General features: G+C 40.5%; 1 protein-coding gene across 1 annotated transcript in view; it reads left to right on the top strand.

Annotated features, from left to right (window-relative positions):
* The window catches only part of LOC139639922 (equilibrative nucleoside transporter 1-like), a 33,504-nt gene extending 17,262 nt beyond the window's left edge, over positions 1–16,242 (top strand). Inside the window, exons 2-13 of the mRNA XM_071514076.1 lie at positions 2,676–2,761; positions 3,165–3,246; positions 4,148–4,329; positions 5,718–5,857; positions 7,136–7,270; positions 7,385–7,482; positions 8,058–8,139; positions 8,691–8,776; positions 9,785–9,893; positions 10,442–10,527; positions 13,529–13,728; positions 13,997–16,242. Coding sequence (XP_071370177.1) covers positions 2,733–2,761; positions 3,165–3,246; positions 4,148–4,329; positions 5,718–5,857; positions 7,136–7,270; positions 7,385–7,482; positions 8,058–8,139; positions 8,691–8,776; positions 9,785–9,893; positions 10,442–10,527; positions 13,529–13,728; positions 13,997–14,108 — 1,341 coding nt within the window. The 5' untranslated portion in view covers positions 2,676–2,732 and the 3' untranslated portion in view covers positions 14,109–16,242. The remainder of the gene's footprint in view (positions 1–2,675; positions 2,762–3,164; positions 3,247–4,147; positions 4,330–5,717; positions 5,858–7,135; positions 7,271–7,384; positions 7,483–8,057; positions 8,140–8,690; positions 8,777–9,784; positions 9,894–10,441; positions 10,528–13,528; positions 13,729–13,996) is intronic.
* Positions 16,243–16,589: the final 347 nt, after the last annotated feature.

Here is a 16,589-nt window from a genome sequence, read left to right on the forward strand (position 1 = left end):
ATGTTTCCATAGTTATCTTTGTCTGTTTTCTTGTTATTTCTTTGTGAAAAATGTATAAAAACTTAAAGAAAATTAGATGCTGCACTTTGGAAGGGCTGCCAACACTTTATTAAACTGCAGTGTCCATCTTATCTTTCGCTTACTGCTAGGGATGCACTGGCAGGTTTTCTGGGGCCAATTCCAATTGTCGATTAGCGTTTTATTATTTTAAGTGTGTGCTGATTGAAATGATGCATTTTATGGCGTACGTTTGACCGCTTTGCTGATCCGGCAATTGAAACTTGTTTATTTTAGGGATGGGACGATGTGCTTATCTCACGATACGATTCAATACACTATATGGGGTCACGATTCCATACAACCATGATACGATGTAATAAATAAAAGTTCAATGACAACAAAGTCTGACATCTTTCTAGTGATCGCAATGACTTTCTAGAATGTACACAACAATTTGAAAATGTCATTACAAAGTGCAAATAATATAATTATGATGAAGAGCTTGTGAAATTGTGATGGGCAAGCCGTCTTGTTTGTGATAATACAGCAGAATAAAATGTAGCTAATATTCCGATTTAATTTTTATGCCCAATATAGATATTGGTTTGTCACAGTTTTGTGTTGCTATATGTTGAATTTCAATATATAGTCCCGTTCATAGGTTATTTATGTACTTTTGATCGGGCAGTTGAAATCAGTGGCTGATCGGTTGGTGCATCCCTACTTATTGCTATTGGAAATTCACTGAATTGCTTACTGTCCATGTCCTGAGACAAACTAAACTTTGCCTTGTGTTGTTTGGCCTGACTGGATGCCAAATTGCTTAGTGTATATCTGTGTGTGTGTGTGTGTGTGGACAGCAAATGCCTTTATTTGTTTTTGAAGTAGGCAGTGTCTTGTGGAAAAGCTTCTCTGTTTGGAGAAGGTGTCACACAGATATCTGAGCGCATGTCTTCCATCAGAATGAAGGGAGGAGATGTTAAGAAAAGAGGAGAGAAAGAATGTCAAGGGTGTTCGATGAGTTGAGAGTGAAATATGAAATGGGAAAAGCAGGGATGGGAGAGGTGGAGGTTTGATACGGGAGAAAGTAGGACTAGAAAAGATGAGGAATGGAAATTGGAGGGAGAAAAAGAATAATGGAAAGAGTGAAGAGAAAGAGAGAGAGAATTTAACTAATTAACTATTTTATTAATAATAATCACAGAAAGTGCAAACCTCATACAAATCTCCATAATTACCTGAACAATTCTCTTGACAAATTTCAATACAATATAATGCACCATTGGTGAGATACAGTACGGGTCCAAATAGCATGGAAATTAATTTAATCAGTTAATTAATAATAGTTACAATAATCATAAACACATCAAAATCAATAGAGTTCTTCTGTCCATACCAAATTTGAAAAGATTCTTATAAAAACTATTCAAGTTATAGTGTTCATATGGAGGATCTGCGGTGGTGGTGGCAGTCTGGTTGAATCCATAAGTGATTTTGGGGATATTATTAGCATGGAGAGGAAAAGATAGGGGGGAAATGGGAAAGTTGGGTAGAGTGTGAAATAGGAACATAGAGAAGGACGCAAAGGCAAATGAGGAGAAAAAAGGATGTGAGAGTGATCTTGGAATAGGATGGTAAAAAAAAAAAAACCTTCTTCTCTCTTTGGCTCTACTTCTTTCCCTCTGTCTCACCAATCGTCACAGAAATGTTGTCGGGACACTGTGGCTCTGACCCTTGCTTGAAATGATAGCTATCTATGAATTGGAGCGTATTCAACTATTGCACTCATACTATAAGTAAGTAAGTGTAAGTAGAGAAGAGTAAGAGCGTCACATAAATGCCTGGAATGCAAACGTAATGTAAAAATGTGGAGCGAGGTTCGGATGGAGAAGAAAGAAGGGTGGAGAGGCAGGCAGAAAGGGAGGGATAGAGATGCAAAGAGGGGCGGTCCAGTGGACAGTGGACAGTTGGGTGGCAACCCACTAAACCTCTGTAAGGTATAAAATGAACCATTTGAGCTCCTGTTAGTATTCCACCTCACCAGAGGAAATAGGAATCTGTTGGCCCTAGCTGAACTCTGCTCTGAGTAAGTTTGCAAAAAATGGAAGTCTGCTTTTGTGCTTTTGTTTAGAAGTCATGATGATAGAGAAGGATTTAAATTTGTGTGTGTTTGATGCATTTAGGTTTTCAGTAGGCCTGTATTTAAGGGGACTGGTATGGTGTGAGGCAATGTGTTTTGCATGCTAGGGTTTTTGAAGGTTGCCTTGTGACTTTTTATAACTGTAGTGCAACTTTACCATTAAAATGGCAAGTTTTTTTTTTTTTTGAGGTTTGTGTGCTGCAATTTTTAACCACTCAGTTTTGATGACTCAGTAAGATGGAATATATTTACCACACAGATATTAGGAAGTTGAGTTGAGATTGCTGAGGCTTAAGATTTTATATTGGTGATGCTGGTAAGCCGCCTCTGAATTTGGAACTTAGTTTAAAACTGAATTGATTAGTTGTCTTGCTTTTTTATTTAAATTTATGTTACGCAACCTGTAACTTGTTTACAGTGTGAGTACAGTTTGACCTAAGACAATATCTAGAAAGAAGGAGATGGCCGATGTTAACATTCCTGTTAGTAAATGTTGTAAACACTGGACACATGTATTCCTTGTTTCTGATTTCAGACCTGGTGCCACCCTAATTAAACCCTGACTGAACACGTGCTTCTGACAGCAGGAACCATGACGGCCGTCAACGCACCTCGGGACAAGTAAGAAAAACTCTTTTAAAATCAAGGCGAATGTGATTCATGTCACTCACAACTGTAATTCTGTGATGAACTTGTTTTACCTGACCTACATGCCTGCTAGTGAGAGAGACATGACTTCAGTGTTTATGCTCTTTTCATTACTGGGACACAGTGAACTTGTGGTTCTCTTGAACTTTTGTCATCATTCAGCACTCACACAGTGATATGATTCTATTATTGGCTTTTTGCAGTCTTCAAGTCTAGTTCGGAGGTTTTAGTGTCTATTTGTTATTGTTTTTAGTCTCTGTTGAATGAGATTGGGATGAGACACAGTAAGTAGGGTCCTAGTTTTGTTTGTTGACATTAAGTTGAATGACTTCACTGATGTATTTTCATGTGAACTTCCTTGTGTCTCTTTTCTCAGATACTATGCAGTGTGGATAATTTTCTTCATCCTGGGCTTGGGAACCCTCTTGCCATGGAATTTCTTCATGACGGCAACGATTGTAAGTTCAAGTCACATTGTAAGCTGTTTGTAATCATTTCACAGTGATCATGTCTGTAGACAAATGCTGTTAGTCCCTGAAGCAGCAGAAAAATGTAACTGAAACTGAGGCCTTGTGGTTAGTGACTCTGTAACGTTTAAAGGTTAGACTCTGCTTGGAGGAGGTCACTTCATTTAGAGAGAGGGAGGATTGTTTGTTTACATTTCCTCCAAAAGCCACCTGGTTTTACTCAGGATGGCCGACCTGGCTCCAGCCAGGTGGATTTCCTTGGCAGCGGCAAAGCCTCTCTAATCCCTTGTCGTTCCTTTGGGCACTGAGGGGTTAACTTCTTAAAATGTGGAATTTCAGGGGCGCCCTGGTGGCTCACGGAGTAGGGTGCGTACCATAAGGCTCAGTCCTTCCCGCAGCGACCCGAGTTCGAATCCGGCCCGTGGTCCTTTGCTGCATGTCCTCCCCTCGCTTTCTCTCCCATACCTTCCTGTCTCTCTCTCACTATATCTCTCAAATAAAGCATAAAATGCCAAAAATAAATCTTTAAAAAAAAAAAAAAAAAAATGTGGAATTTCAGTTTCATTATCCAAGGTGAATCAACATAGAATGGCCCGTAGGGGGCATTAGGAGAACTTTTATTGTTGAAGCTCAGGTAGCTTTCTGTCTTTATTGTGCTTTTTTTCCCCATCATTTCCTCAAAACTGGTCAGCTAGATGCTCCAGAAAAGTATTTTTTTCAGGTTGCAAAACAGTATCTGGTTCTTATGCCTCTGCAAAATAGTTTAGCACCACATATGGATGTGTGATTCAAATTCATCATTACGTGATGTTTCACCGCAACAGTTACACAAAAAAAAAATACAAAAGCTGATAACAGTCATGATAAATATGCCTCCAACCTCTCTCCCCAGTACTTCACCAGTAGGCTGAAGGACACGGCCACTGAGGTCTCCTTCAATCAGACGGCTAACGGGACCTTGGCGGGCGGGGATACTCGGAACGTTCTGGAGTCAAAGTTCAACAACGTGATGACACTTTGCGCCATGGTGCCTCTGCTCATTTTCACCTGCCTCAACTCCTTCATACACCAGAGGTACATAGTCTCCACACAAACATGCATACATCCTCAGAAAGTGTTGGGGATAGCTTAGTCATGTAACAGAGTTAGGTAATAATATTACTTTAATGACTTAAAAATAACTAATCAGTGTTGCCGCTGCCACTATTGGGTCATGTTCGTAATTGTTGGAAGGCTGGTGTGCAGCTGATAATAGCCAATTTATGACCAAGGCACTGATGTGTTGATCATTTTAATGCAGAGTTTTTGTACCGTGCCTGTCCTCTAGTGGACTATTTTAAGATTGCAAGTTTAGTTTAAGATGGCAAGGTTTGTGACAAGTTGATTACTTTAACTCTCATGAAGTAAATATAAATAAATAAATAAACAAGAGAATACGAAGATGTGGGGAACTGATGGTATGATTTCTGAATATTGAAGTAAAAATTTTTCAGACAGTTACTTCATGCTGCAATTTGGTAATTTTCGCTAATGGGCTAAGTTGCCTAGTGTAGCTTCAGTATGCAGAAAGCGAAAAAAATAATCAATTAAATAATAACAATAAAGCCTGTTTCTGATTATGCCCCTGAGTACATGACCAAAATGTCTACTTTGCAATAGTCTTTGGAGTAGATTTGTAGACAGTGGCTCAAAATGTATACTATTCATAAATAGCTTTTGTAATAGAACCTATTGCTTTGCTTAGGGGTAATTCTTCAGCCCTTACCCCCCCCTCCCCCCCACCTCCTGCTCGCCCACTCTGCCCCCCTCCCTCCACCAGAACCCCTCAGTTGCCCCATATCACTCGTGTTATGTGTATGTATATCTGTATGCCTCCGGTATGTTTGCTTTAATTAGAGTTGGATAGAGAGAGATCTGGGGTGGACTCGGCTGCGGCTGACCCTTCTCCTGCACAAACACACCCAGGAATGCTATTCATCTTCTCTGCTTCTTCTCTGCTAGTTATTTCTTCAACTAGCACTTCTCTATCAGATGTGGCAGGGATGGTCACGAGTAGTTGAATACTTGATCGCCCAAAATGGATGTTGAAATTGACTTTTGACATCTGGATTTAATTTTTTTTTAAAGAATCCATCATGCACAAGAATTACTTAAGTTACTTATTAACTTCAGTTAATGGGTCCTGCCTAAAATACACTGGTCAGAGGTCTCTTTAATATAATTGTTTTGATCGGTGTGATGATTATATGATTTGATGGTGTGGGTGGAGCAGTTGGTTGGGTAGAAACTGATCGAGTTGTATCACAGATTCATTGAAACGCAGTAAATACCACAGTCTTTCTTATTGTTTCTGTTGATAGGGGATTGTATAGATTATATTTTCATACCTTGATCTGTTAATAAAGTGAATATTTAAATTCAAATTCTCTCCGTCTTGTTTTCTTTCTGTCTGTGTCTCTCAGGATTCCTCAGAAGCTGCGGATCTCAGGCAGCCTGACCGCCATCCTGGTGGTTTTCCTGCTGACGGCGGTGCTGGTGAAGGTGGACATGGACCCGCTGCCCTTCTTCACTCTCACTATGATCAAAATCATCTGCATCAACTGTGAGTTGAGATGCCTGTGTTTCTAATACATGAATAATAACAAAGTGATCCATTATTAATCCCTGTAGTGGAAAGTCTCTCTGAAGTCCGCTTTCCAGGGTCAGCGGCAGAGTCTCTGTGCGCTTTTCCTCCCTCTGTTCCTCTCTTCCTCTCCTCTTCAATCTACTCCTCTCTCTCCCTCACTTTTCACTGTTGCTTTTTTTTCCTCCTCTTTCTCCATCCTCATTCTAAAAGAGCAGATCCACTGGAGCTGGTAGGGACTCGGTGTCTTGCTCAAGGACACTTCAGTAAGGCAGATTCTTGCTGACATGTGGCTTGAACCAGAGTCGTCTCATTGGAAAAACTAACAAATAGGCCCCACTGCTACCAAATGCAGGCACATACGCACAGATGCTGATTTCTATCTTTGTTTTCCCTCACGATCTTCAATTTGTACTCGGTTCCATCAATTATTGAAGGAAGGGAACCTCTGCCTAATGAACACGTGTGTGTATGTACTCATGCACGTGCTTATCTACACGTCTTGTCCCTTTTTGATCAAAATTGTCTGTCCACTATGATGGGAAATTCCCTTGCATATGGATACACACACATAAAACACACACAAACACACACACACATGATTCCCTTGTACCATACTGAGCTTTAGAACACAGACTGCAATCTAACTGCGTTTGTTTGTTTATAGTGACTTGCAAAGCAGCAGGGATAAGCTCACCCCCCTCCTTACCCCTGTTGGGCCAGTCCTGACCCCCAGATCCTGATGAGGAACAGCCCATTTTGTTTGTTTTAGAGGGGAGGACGTCGTGACCCTGAAGCTTTGATATTGATATCGGCACATTCTTCCGTAGGGAGTTTGAGTGGATATGTATCACAAGATTTGTCAAGCTAAATTTTAAATTCCAAAGTTGCTACCCTTAACCCTAGTTTATATGGAAACGCCTAATTGGCGCTAAAATTAGTCAGCATCGTGTAGTTGGCATCACTCTTGAAGGAAAATGTTTGTTGAAGAAAGTAATGGTTAAATAATGGTTATATAAAACACTGCTTGCTCCCAGATGTTTGGGGAAAGACTTGCTGTCGTCCCTCCTTGTTTGTGACAGTTAAGTTTTTATTTGCCTCTGACTAGACCTCTGACTAGACCGCTGTTTTTCTGTTGTTGTGGGACAATGTGTTTCTAATTTGACATGGGATGTATCTATTTCTGTATTACAATGTACAGTGTCTTTAATTTAATTAGAAATGTACTAACGCCTACGTATCCTTGTCTTTTTTAAGCATTCGGTGCGGTTCTTCAAGGCAGTCTGTTTGGGCTGGCAGGGATGCTGCCCGCCTCCTACACCACTCCCATCATGAGCGGACAGGGGCTGGCTGGCACCTTCGCCGCTTTCTCCATGATCTGCACTCTGGCCAGTACGTCTCCACGCACAAAGCACACACACACACACACACACACACACACCTCTTCCATCGTAAACATGGCTGGATATACAGTATATATTCTTATTTTCTCCTCTCTGTCTGCAGCTGGATCGGCCCTGCAGGACAGTGCCTTTGGTTACTTCATCACAGCTTGTGTTGTTATTCTGCTGGCCATTATGTCCTACCTCACTCTGCCCAAGATGGTAAGGCATCATGCAGTTTTAAACCATATCCTGTCCTTTACAACCCATTACATCCCAAAGTCTACTGACCGTATCGTGCCCGTGAATAAGCCCTATTCCATTTCCCTCTCACACTCATCCTAAACCTACATATCAATGTTGTCAGGTGAAAACCTTGTATCTCCAAAATGTCTCCAACTTTTCAACTAAGAAAGCCTTGTTTTTAGCTTGACCATCATGTGTTTTTGAGTTTGTCTGATTTTGTTTTGAAAGAGTTTCATAAACCCAAGGGTTGTTAAGTTTGATAGAACTGAAGGAAAACGGCCTAGCTAATTCAGCAAACTCTTTTAAATCACTTCTTAAAACAGTTTTATAGACTTGCTTTTATGTAACTTTGGCAATCTTGTGTTTTTTGTAACACACACATATGTGCCTCATCTCCTTTTTATATGTTTTGCTATTATTGATTTTATTGCTTTTTATAAAGGGAATTTATATCATCTTGGGGAAATATCTCATCTTCCCCGTGTCTTTACCTCCCTACTGGCTAATCGGAATTTGCTCATGGTTGTTGTTGTTGCTGTTGTTGTCAACAGGAGTTTTTCCAATACTACATGGAGAGTAATGGATCCAGACCCTCCAGTGACGAGGAAAACAAGATGGACTTACTCAAAAAAGGTACACATGCAGGCAGTGCTGAACAATTATTCGGTTGTAATTGTGTATCGAGGTTCCAGTTTCTATTATTAATAATTGACTTCAGCAGTATTGAAGCATTTAATTTTGTTTCTTTTAGGACACATGCAGTAGTTTAAAATATAAATATTGCATATTCTTATCAGCATTGTGATATTATGAGATCAAAACAAAGTTACGTAGTAGCAGAGTGTAGTAAGCCATCTGGGTTATTTTTGGTAGCTGTGTAGTCTTTGTGTCTCCCTTACTGCCAATGGAGTGGTCACTTAAGTACACAGTACCCATGAAAGTCAAAACCACTGAGAAATGTCTGCGAAGTATTTGTGTGAGTGTGTTTTGAATGACGATGATTCGACTGTGGGCAGCGCAAGTGCATGGACATAATTAGTGGTGTGTGTGAGTGTGTAATGGGAATTCTGTGTTGCGTAAGAGCTGGAGTCTGTGCACGCACCCACACCGATGTGGGATAGATGGTCTTAACTCCATGTGTCATTTAGCCTGCATAATGATATCAAGGTGTTTGTGTTTTTCAGAAAGCCCAGCAGAGAAACAGCCGGTGGTGAGCCTCACAGAAGACGAGGCCAAGCCCACCGTGTCGGTGTTAAACATCTTTAAACAGGTAAACAAGTGGCTTTTCGCATTGTTAGCTAATTCTGCATATCATAACGTGCACCTATTTAATAATAAAAGCCGAAAAAAATTAGAAACGGTTTATTTTCTCGCATTTTTACATCAACTTCCCATTAGTTATACTTCCTGGACAATTTGACATATTTTTAGTGGTTGCTTCATGCCAGTGTATATAAAAATTCCAACCAATAATATCGTCGGCAAACCGTAAAATAAAACCCTCAGCTTCACATATTTCAAAGTGACATGAGTGGCAGCATGGTACGGCGGTGTGTTTATGGGTGTTCACCCCCAGAAATCCTGTTTCCTTTTCCTAAGACACTATGGCTGCATCCAGGTGGCTGGAATTTATTCATTTTGGAGAATTCTGAATTTGTTTACATTACATTATGTCATTTAATCAAATGGCTTTTTCGCATTGTTAGCTAATTCTGCATATCGTAACATGCACCTATTTAATAATAAATGCCAAAAAATGTAGAAATGGTTTATTTTCTGGCATTTGTGAGCTGTGTGACAGCTCAAGATTATGCACAACATATTTCACAGTGGATTGCTTCATCAACTCCACAGAGTATGCAATGGGCTTCATTGCGTTTCTCTTTCCATGTTTGTTATGGTCCAACCTGCCCACTTTTGAACAGTTGCTCCCTGCTTTATGTCCCATCCCAACATCCTGTTTCCACCGGAAATATGTCAGATTATGAAAGCAAGACACCATAAAAATTCTATTTCCTTGTGAATTAAAACACCGCCCTCAGTACCAGAGTGCACCAGAAATAGCTGTAGTAATGTATGACATCCAGTTTCTAAATTGCCCAAGCATCCCACCAATACTCCAATCTCCTCTTGTCCCACTATTCAGTATTTCAAGGGTCTTTCTCCCAAGTCAAAGATGACCAGCTCCTTTCACATTACCGCCACATTTGACAGTCGATGACAGAGATTGATCTAGTAAAATAGCATTAATTATGTTGGTCCTGTGCTCTCTGATCAGATCTGGGTGATGGCCCTGTCGGTGTGCTTCATCTTCACCGTCACCATTGGAACGTTCCCGGCCGTAACGGTCGAGGTCAAGTCGACGGTCGCAAACGGAGGAGCCTGGGGTGAGTCTCCGTTCTCACAGCTGTACAGTGCTGCACAGCCGGGCGAGATAGTTAGCCGGTAACTTCAGTAATCTTGCCTGATGAGCTTTACTGACCTGTCAGCGTTATTTTGGAAGAGTATGTGCCTTTTTTTCCTTCTTTAAATGGCTAACATCTTGTTTTGGAAGGAACCATTTTTGTTCTTTTTTAATGGATAGGAGGCTGGAAAGTCTCTTAGATTCTAATGTTAGAGATAGTTGGGTTGGATGCTCTGTGGGGAAAAGAGTCTTGAGGACCTGAGGAAAAAGAGAAAAAATTGGATTGCTTTTCTTTTCTGTTCTGTTTCCATAGACATAACATAATTGTATTGAGTTGGACTTTAATTGTTGCTTTCAACGGAGATCTACATAGTTGGAATTTCCCCCGCCAAGGACGAGGCTTAATAACCATGAAACCAGTCTGTAAAAATATTGAAATTAGTGTTTATTTACCTTTAATGAAATTATGTCCTTGAGCACAGGGGTCTTGTTGTTGTTGACAACAACTTGTTTGTTTACCTCCCACCACAGAGACCTACTTCATCCCCGTGTCGTGTTTCCTCCTCTTCAACCTGATGGACTGGGCTGGCAGGAGTCTGACGGCTGTCTGTATGTGGGTCAGTAGCAACACGATAACACTGGAATACAAATAACATGTTGTAGGAACAGGTGTGCAGTGGTTCAATTCAGGTTTGAGACCGAAGGAGTGTGCTCCCTCCTTGTACTCTGAACCAGATGAATGGGTTTAACAAGTTTGATCCCAAATCATCATACACTTCAGCTTGTGGTGTTGTTGTTTGGTGAAGAGCATTAAGTTCTCTGGTTTAAGAGTTGTGCTTTCGTGAAACTAAACCACAAATCCTGTCTTAACTGTCTAGATGTCTCAGTTATATTAGGGGAGTGTTTCCTTGGCTGGCGAAGATCCTACAATAATATCTGCAACCTTCAAATGTTTCTCCTCCTGCAAAATACCACTGTAGCGTATATCAAGATAGTAATGCCTAATAAATTTGATTAATGGAGTTGGCAGATAGTAGAAACTTTTAGCAATACCAGACACATGCAGGCCATCCTTTTCAAATTCACTTTTCAGTTGGAGTAGCTTGGCTAAATCATGTACAACTATGTACTTGATGTACACAAGTACACTGACCAAGACTTGAACATTGCGTCCTCGCCCAGCCGTATCAACAATTCAGCCCAATAACGGCACTTTTGTTTAAAAACGCCACTGTCTTTTAGAATCCATTTTAAAGCACCATATCAAAATATTTAGTGTGAATCCGCTGTTGATATATGGAGCTATGGACGGCCTACACTCTCCTGACAGTTTCATGAAAGCAGTTGGCTGCATTTAATGTTTAGATGGATGTGTCACTGGGGAGTCTTGAGTGGAATAGTGGAGACATCAATGGCTCAGACTTGGTGGGGAAAATACGGCAAAGAACTTTGATGTTCAGGTCTGAGGTTTGTTTTGGAGAAAGGCGTGCGTGTGTGTGTGAAGGCTGTGTGACTAAGTGACTGGTGAAGGAAGTGGTGTTGGAGGGGTGAGAAAGCAGTTGACTGTGATGACTTTGAAGCTCCCACTCCTTCTCCAACATGCACATCAAGATGGAACTATGGCAACTTGATAAAACTGAAGACCTTCCAAGTTTCTTAAAATATGAATTATTCACCATTACTCTAAGCTCCATTGTACCTTGTAGCACCAAGCCAATTCTCATGATTGCGTTTCTGGCCAATTTCCATTCGGCAACAAGCCTTAATGTTATTTTAGCTTCAGACGGGTGAGTCAGGTCCCGGTTGGCCTCGGTGTGACTCCACATCAGGGCCAGTACTCACAAAGCTTCCCAGATTAAGATGTCCGTCTAGACTAGAGATAGGACGACTTGGCATTTCTGATCTACAAAATGCACAGTTCTTCATAGTTGCTAAGATGGACTTAGCAGTCTCAGTCAGAGGTCTCGGTAATAGACTTGCATTTAAAGAACTCTCATAGCCCCACTTCACTCCCACTTACTTTACCAAACTGCTGTGACTGCTGCTCCTTGGCATCATTTTAAATTCAAGTAACTGAGTGCAGCAGGCAGCTTTTTTCTGTCTTTTCTACTAAGATGCTAATCATCATACCATTGGTCCTCCGTATTGTTCGTCTGTCAAGCGTTATATTCTTTGTTGAATATATAAATTCAGCCCACTCAAAACTGTCGAGAAAATAACCATTCTCTAGGTTCAGGGAATGTTTCATAAACCCCAGATCCTTTCTCATTTCCTCATTGCCATTCAATCCAGTGGAAATAATCAAATTGGATCGAGTGATTGAATTCTATGGATCGGAGGCCATTCAGCTGGGAAAGACTGGCTGAATGAAAATGTTTAGCTTCCCCCTGTACAAAGCGGGTACAGTTTATTCACCTCGCCTGCCCCCCACTGGAATGTGAGAAGCTGGAGAGGATTATGGGGGTAATTGAGTTTGGAGAGTTTGGAGTTGAGAACATCGGACCTGCTTCTATGGAGCATCTCAGTGATGGTGATACAGGGTCAGTGGTCAGCTGCTCCTTGTCCATGTGAGCTTATTTAGCATCATCAGGCTGATCAAGACCTTTACTGTTCCACTGAGATGCTTTGTGAACACAAGTCCAGGTCCTTAGGTCAGTCAGGCGGCTCTTCCCTGTTCCTGTTCCTCCAGCACTGGGTTTGCTAGAGCAATCGCAGCTTAAAGCTACCGTTTAGAAGATTTTAAACATGGAATTATCTCTACACAGTTATACTGAATCCAGAGGTGGCTCATCGTAGAACATCATAGAACTGCTTTGCCCTGCTACTCTTTCATAATCAAAGATGTCTAGGTTTGACACCCAAAATACAGTTTAAAGCTCGTAACTCTCTCCAGAGAAAATACAGTTTAAAGCTCGTAACTCTCTCCAGAGAAAATAAAACTTAAATTTATGTATTCTTTAGAGAACATGTATTGTTATAAAACTACAAAATGGAATACAGATATTACTATTATTCATGCATCATTTAGACACAAGATGAAGCAATAGCTAGCAACAATGTGCTTTGATATGCTCTGACAAAGGTTTAGTTACTTTTACAGTGATAAAACACCATTATTAAGCTAAAAAAAGGGGAAACATGCAAATTTGTGTAAGGTAAAAAAAAACCCACCAACTGTGGAAGGCCAGAGGGCCAAATGTCATTATGTTTTTTCTGAAATAAAGTAATGGGTAAATGTAAAGAAAAGAAATCCAAACATTGGACTTGAAAGAAAAGAAAGCATCTCACTTTAGAACAGAACAGAAATTAATGAAAATGACTAGGAAAGATAACTTAATAACTGATTCTGTTGGTGGTGATTTGCAAACTAAGTTCATGTTGTGCTTTTTCAGTCAGGTCAACAATGCTTTGAAAATCACTGTTTAGAAATCACTCCTATTTTTATAAGTGGAACAAAATCTGTTCAAACAAAAAATATTTGTTGGCTTGAGTAGTTCCTACAGGCTTCTTAATACTGTTAAGAAATGCTTATTCAGGCTATGAACACTGGTAGGAAACCCGCTCCGTGACTGTTGCTGTGGTTGATCTTGCTTTGTTCTCTCTCTCTCTCCCTCCCAGCCGGGTAAGGACAGTGTGTGGCTGCCCGTCCTGGTGGGTCTGCGGGTCGTCTTCATCCCTCTGTTCATCCTGTGTAACGTCCAGCCTCGTCACTACCTCCCTGTGCTGTTCGCCCACGACGTTTGGTACATCATCTTCATGATCCTCTTCTCCTTCTCCAACGGATACCTGGCCAGCCTCTGCATGTGCTTCGGACCCAAGTAAGGACTAAACATAAAGATCTCGCCCTCATAGGAAAATGTACATGCTAAGTTAGTCTTTATGCTAGTCAGTAAGTGTTAGAATTTTGCAGATGAACTGTGGAAGCATGAATTTATGAATGTGAAACAGTACAATGAATGAGTTATCGTTTTGCAGCCAGTAACCTTTTTGTGATGTATTTTTTAATGATGCTGTGCTTTATCACAAACATTGTGTTGCGTTGTAAACTGTCCTGATGAGTTTTGTCCCTCTGGTGTCTCCGTACAGGAAGGTGGCGCAGCACGAGGCGGAGACGGCGGGGGCCATCATGGCCTTCTTCCTGTCCCTCGGCCTGGCGCTGGGTGCGGCGCTCTCGTTCGCCTTCCGGGCCATGATCTAAAACCCCCAGTAGAACTACGATCTAGACTAGAACCTAGAGACCCTGCCCACCAATACTCTACCTTTTTTTAAATTGCCCGTAAGGGAGAACCCTTGAACAACTTGGACTAGCAGAGCTCCTTTCCCCAGCAAACACAAAGTGGAGAACATGAGTGAAACTGACCCGCGGCTTCATTGTAACGCGTCGAATCCAGACCAGAGAACCCAAACTCAGTCTTCCAGAAACGTACAGTAGAAACATGGCACCAGTATAAGCTGAAACATGTTAATATTTTATTTTCCCTCAAAAGACAGCACAGTAAATGAACTTGTGCTTGCCTCTCCCATTTAAGGAGAGCTGCAGAATTGTTTTTTTTTTTTTCAATGCCAGATTGTTGTCTGTTCAAACAGGTCGTTCTTCAGAGAGAAATTGATTACGAGCAGCACTCAAACAAGTGAATCGAAACCAAAGTAGGCCTCAAAATGCAGTACAGATGTGGCAGTAAATATTAGTTGCAGTGGATTTAGAGCACTTGCTATGTAGAATATGGTGGAAATACTTGGAGGTACTTGTGAGTTTGAACTTTTCCAGATGCCATGAAACCTTTTCAGCCATCTCAAACCTGCTGTATCTTCTGTACCAGGCGTTTCCTGGAGCCTCATTTATAGAATGTTCTTTTGCACAAAATTATAAAAAATATCTTGGGTTGCATTGATTTTTTTTATTTTTTATATTTCCAGTACTTGTATGAAATGTATCAAAAGTTAAAACTGAGTTCTATCATTATCCAAGTTATGAATGTTATGAATTTCTTTTTTTTGTAATCACTTTCTTTAAAATCAATATGGTGGTGTGTAGGATAAAGTCAAAGAACATTTTTTGTAAATGAGGCCCTTGGATACAGAGTTGGCGTAATGCTTGCTGGTCCACATTAACTGGTAAACTAGTAGTAAACTCTACTTCTGTGATGCTTTTTTTTTATGGCGGGGGAAAAACTGCGAACAAGGCTTCATGTTTGTACATCAAACGTGAAACATCAGCAGCATTGACCTGCTGCAATTCTTAAATGCGATAAAGCCAAATACATAAAGAAAAAAATGGAAAAATGAACTTTGAAGGGAGGCTGCGACCCATTAAATATGACTGTTGCTCTATTTCAATAGTCATAGAATGCATCCCTCCTTGCTACTTTCTGTCTTACCTTGACTCCTATCAGATCAGCGATTTCTCAAAGAATGTAAGGAAGGCTGGATCAGCTGGATTGGGCCTAAATCCTGAAGATGAGGCCTACTCATTGTCTTAGTTAGTGTTGTTGTTCGGTTTGTTGTTCCAGTAGTTTTTAGATGAAGTTTTAGCAGTGTGGGTAACGCCAGGGTGCGCTTGGTTTATCTGGAAGTGTCCTTCCTGTGTTAGTTTCCTTTTGACTTGGTTCATTGAATGTCTGAGGTAATTCAATCAAAAGTTTTTCAAGGAAAGAAAAAGGTCACATTTTCTTATTGCAGTCCACATGTGAGGTTTCTCCCTGTTATAGTGTCTTCCTGACAGACCCACAAGCGATTGTTAGTATCCTGTATTTTAAACGCGGCAAAACGAAAAAATATATGCAGCTATTAATGACGTGAAGTGTGCCAGTGATTGAACTGTGAGTCGAAGAGAGGATTTAGAGACGTTCAGATCTCCTTCTCTTATTTGCTCTCTTGAATCTGTGCCATTTCTCATTGAACATGTTCTTTTGGAAAAAAAATGTTTTGTGTCAGTTTTTCAATTCGTTTTTAATTAGTTTTTATCTGGTTTGGTACAAGATCTGCCATTCATCACTTGGCTCCTCCTGAATCAGTTTTGGTTGTTTTTTATGAATGGGAAAAAAAATGCCACATGCCTGTCAGTGTTATATTTTTATTTTTTTGCATTTGAATGCTTTTTTTAAGTCTCCTTTTGTTGTATACACTATTATTCGTAATACCAGCTGTATACACTATTATTCGTAATACCAGCTGTATACATCCTAACAGCCTATTTGTTTGAAAGCACAACTTTGGTCTGTTTTTCCATCCTGTGTGTGTATAGAGTGGTATGGAAGTATCGCACGGACCATCAAGATGTTACTTATATTGCAACCTGAAACAGTCCTGTGATAAGAAAATAAACTCAGTGTATTTGTAAGAGTCTGACTCCCCCTGTTGGTAATTTGTGGCAACGCAGTGCTCAACATTTTAGTGGCTGGTATCCTCACTGAAAGGTTGGAAATTATTCACATCAAGTCTGGAAATTAAGTGTTTTGAAAGCTCATATAAATAGTCGGATCTAGAGCAGTCATTCTCACCCGTTTTCATATCTAATTTAGTACACATTAGTGCCACGGACTCCCCCCCCCCTGAAATTTTGTGTCTCAGGTCAGAAGATAGGTAGGTAGGATTGTCCATAATTTCATCACGATCTGTATTGTAGGTAGAGAGATAACATGAAACTGTCAAAACAGTCATTCTTCTACATTCTACACAA

The sequence above is a fragment of the Centroberyx affinis genome, unplaced genomic scaffold, assembly GCF_046629955.1.
Source record: "Centroberyx affinis isolate AG114_WGS23_722 - 3 ecotype Tasmania unplaced genomic scaffold, CSIRO-AGI_Caff_v1 ptg007942l_1, whole genome shotgun sequence".
NCBI classification, from domain to species: Eukaryota; Metazoa; Chordata; class Actinopteri; order Beryciformes; family Berycidae; genus Centroberyx; species Centroberyx affinis.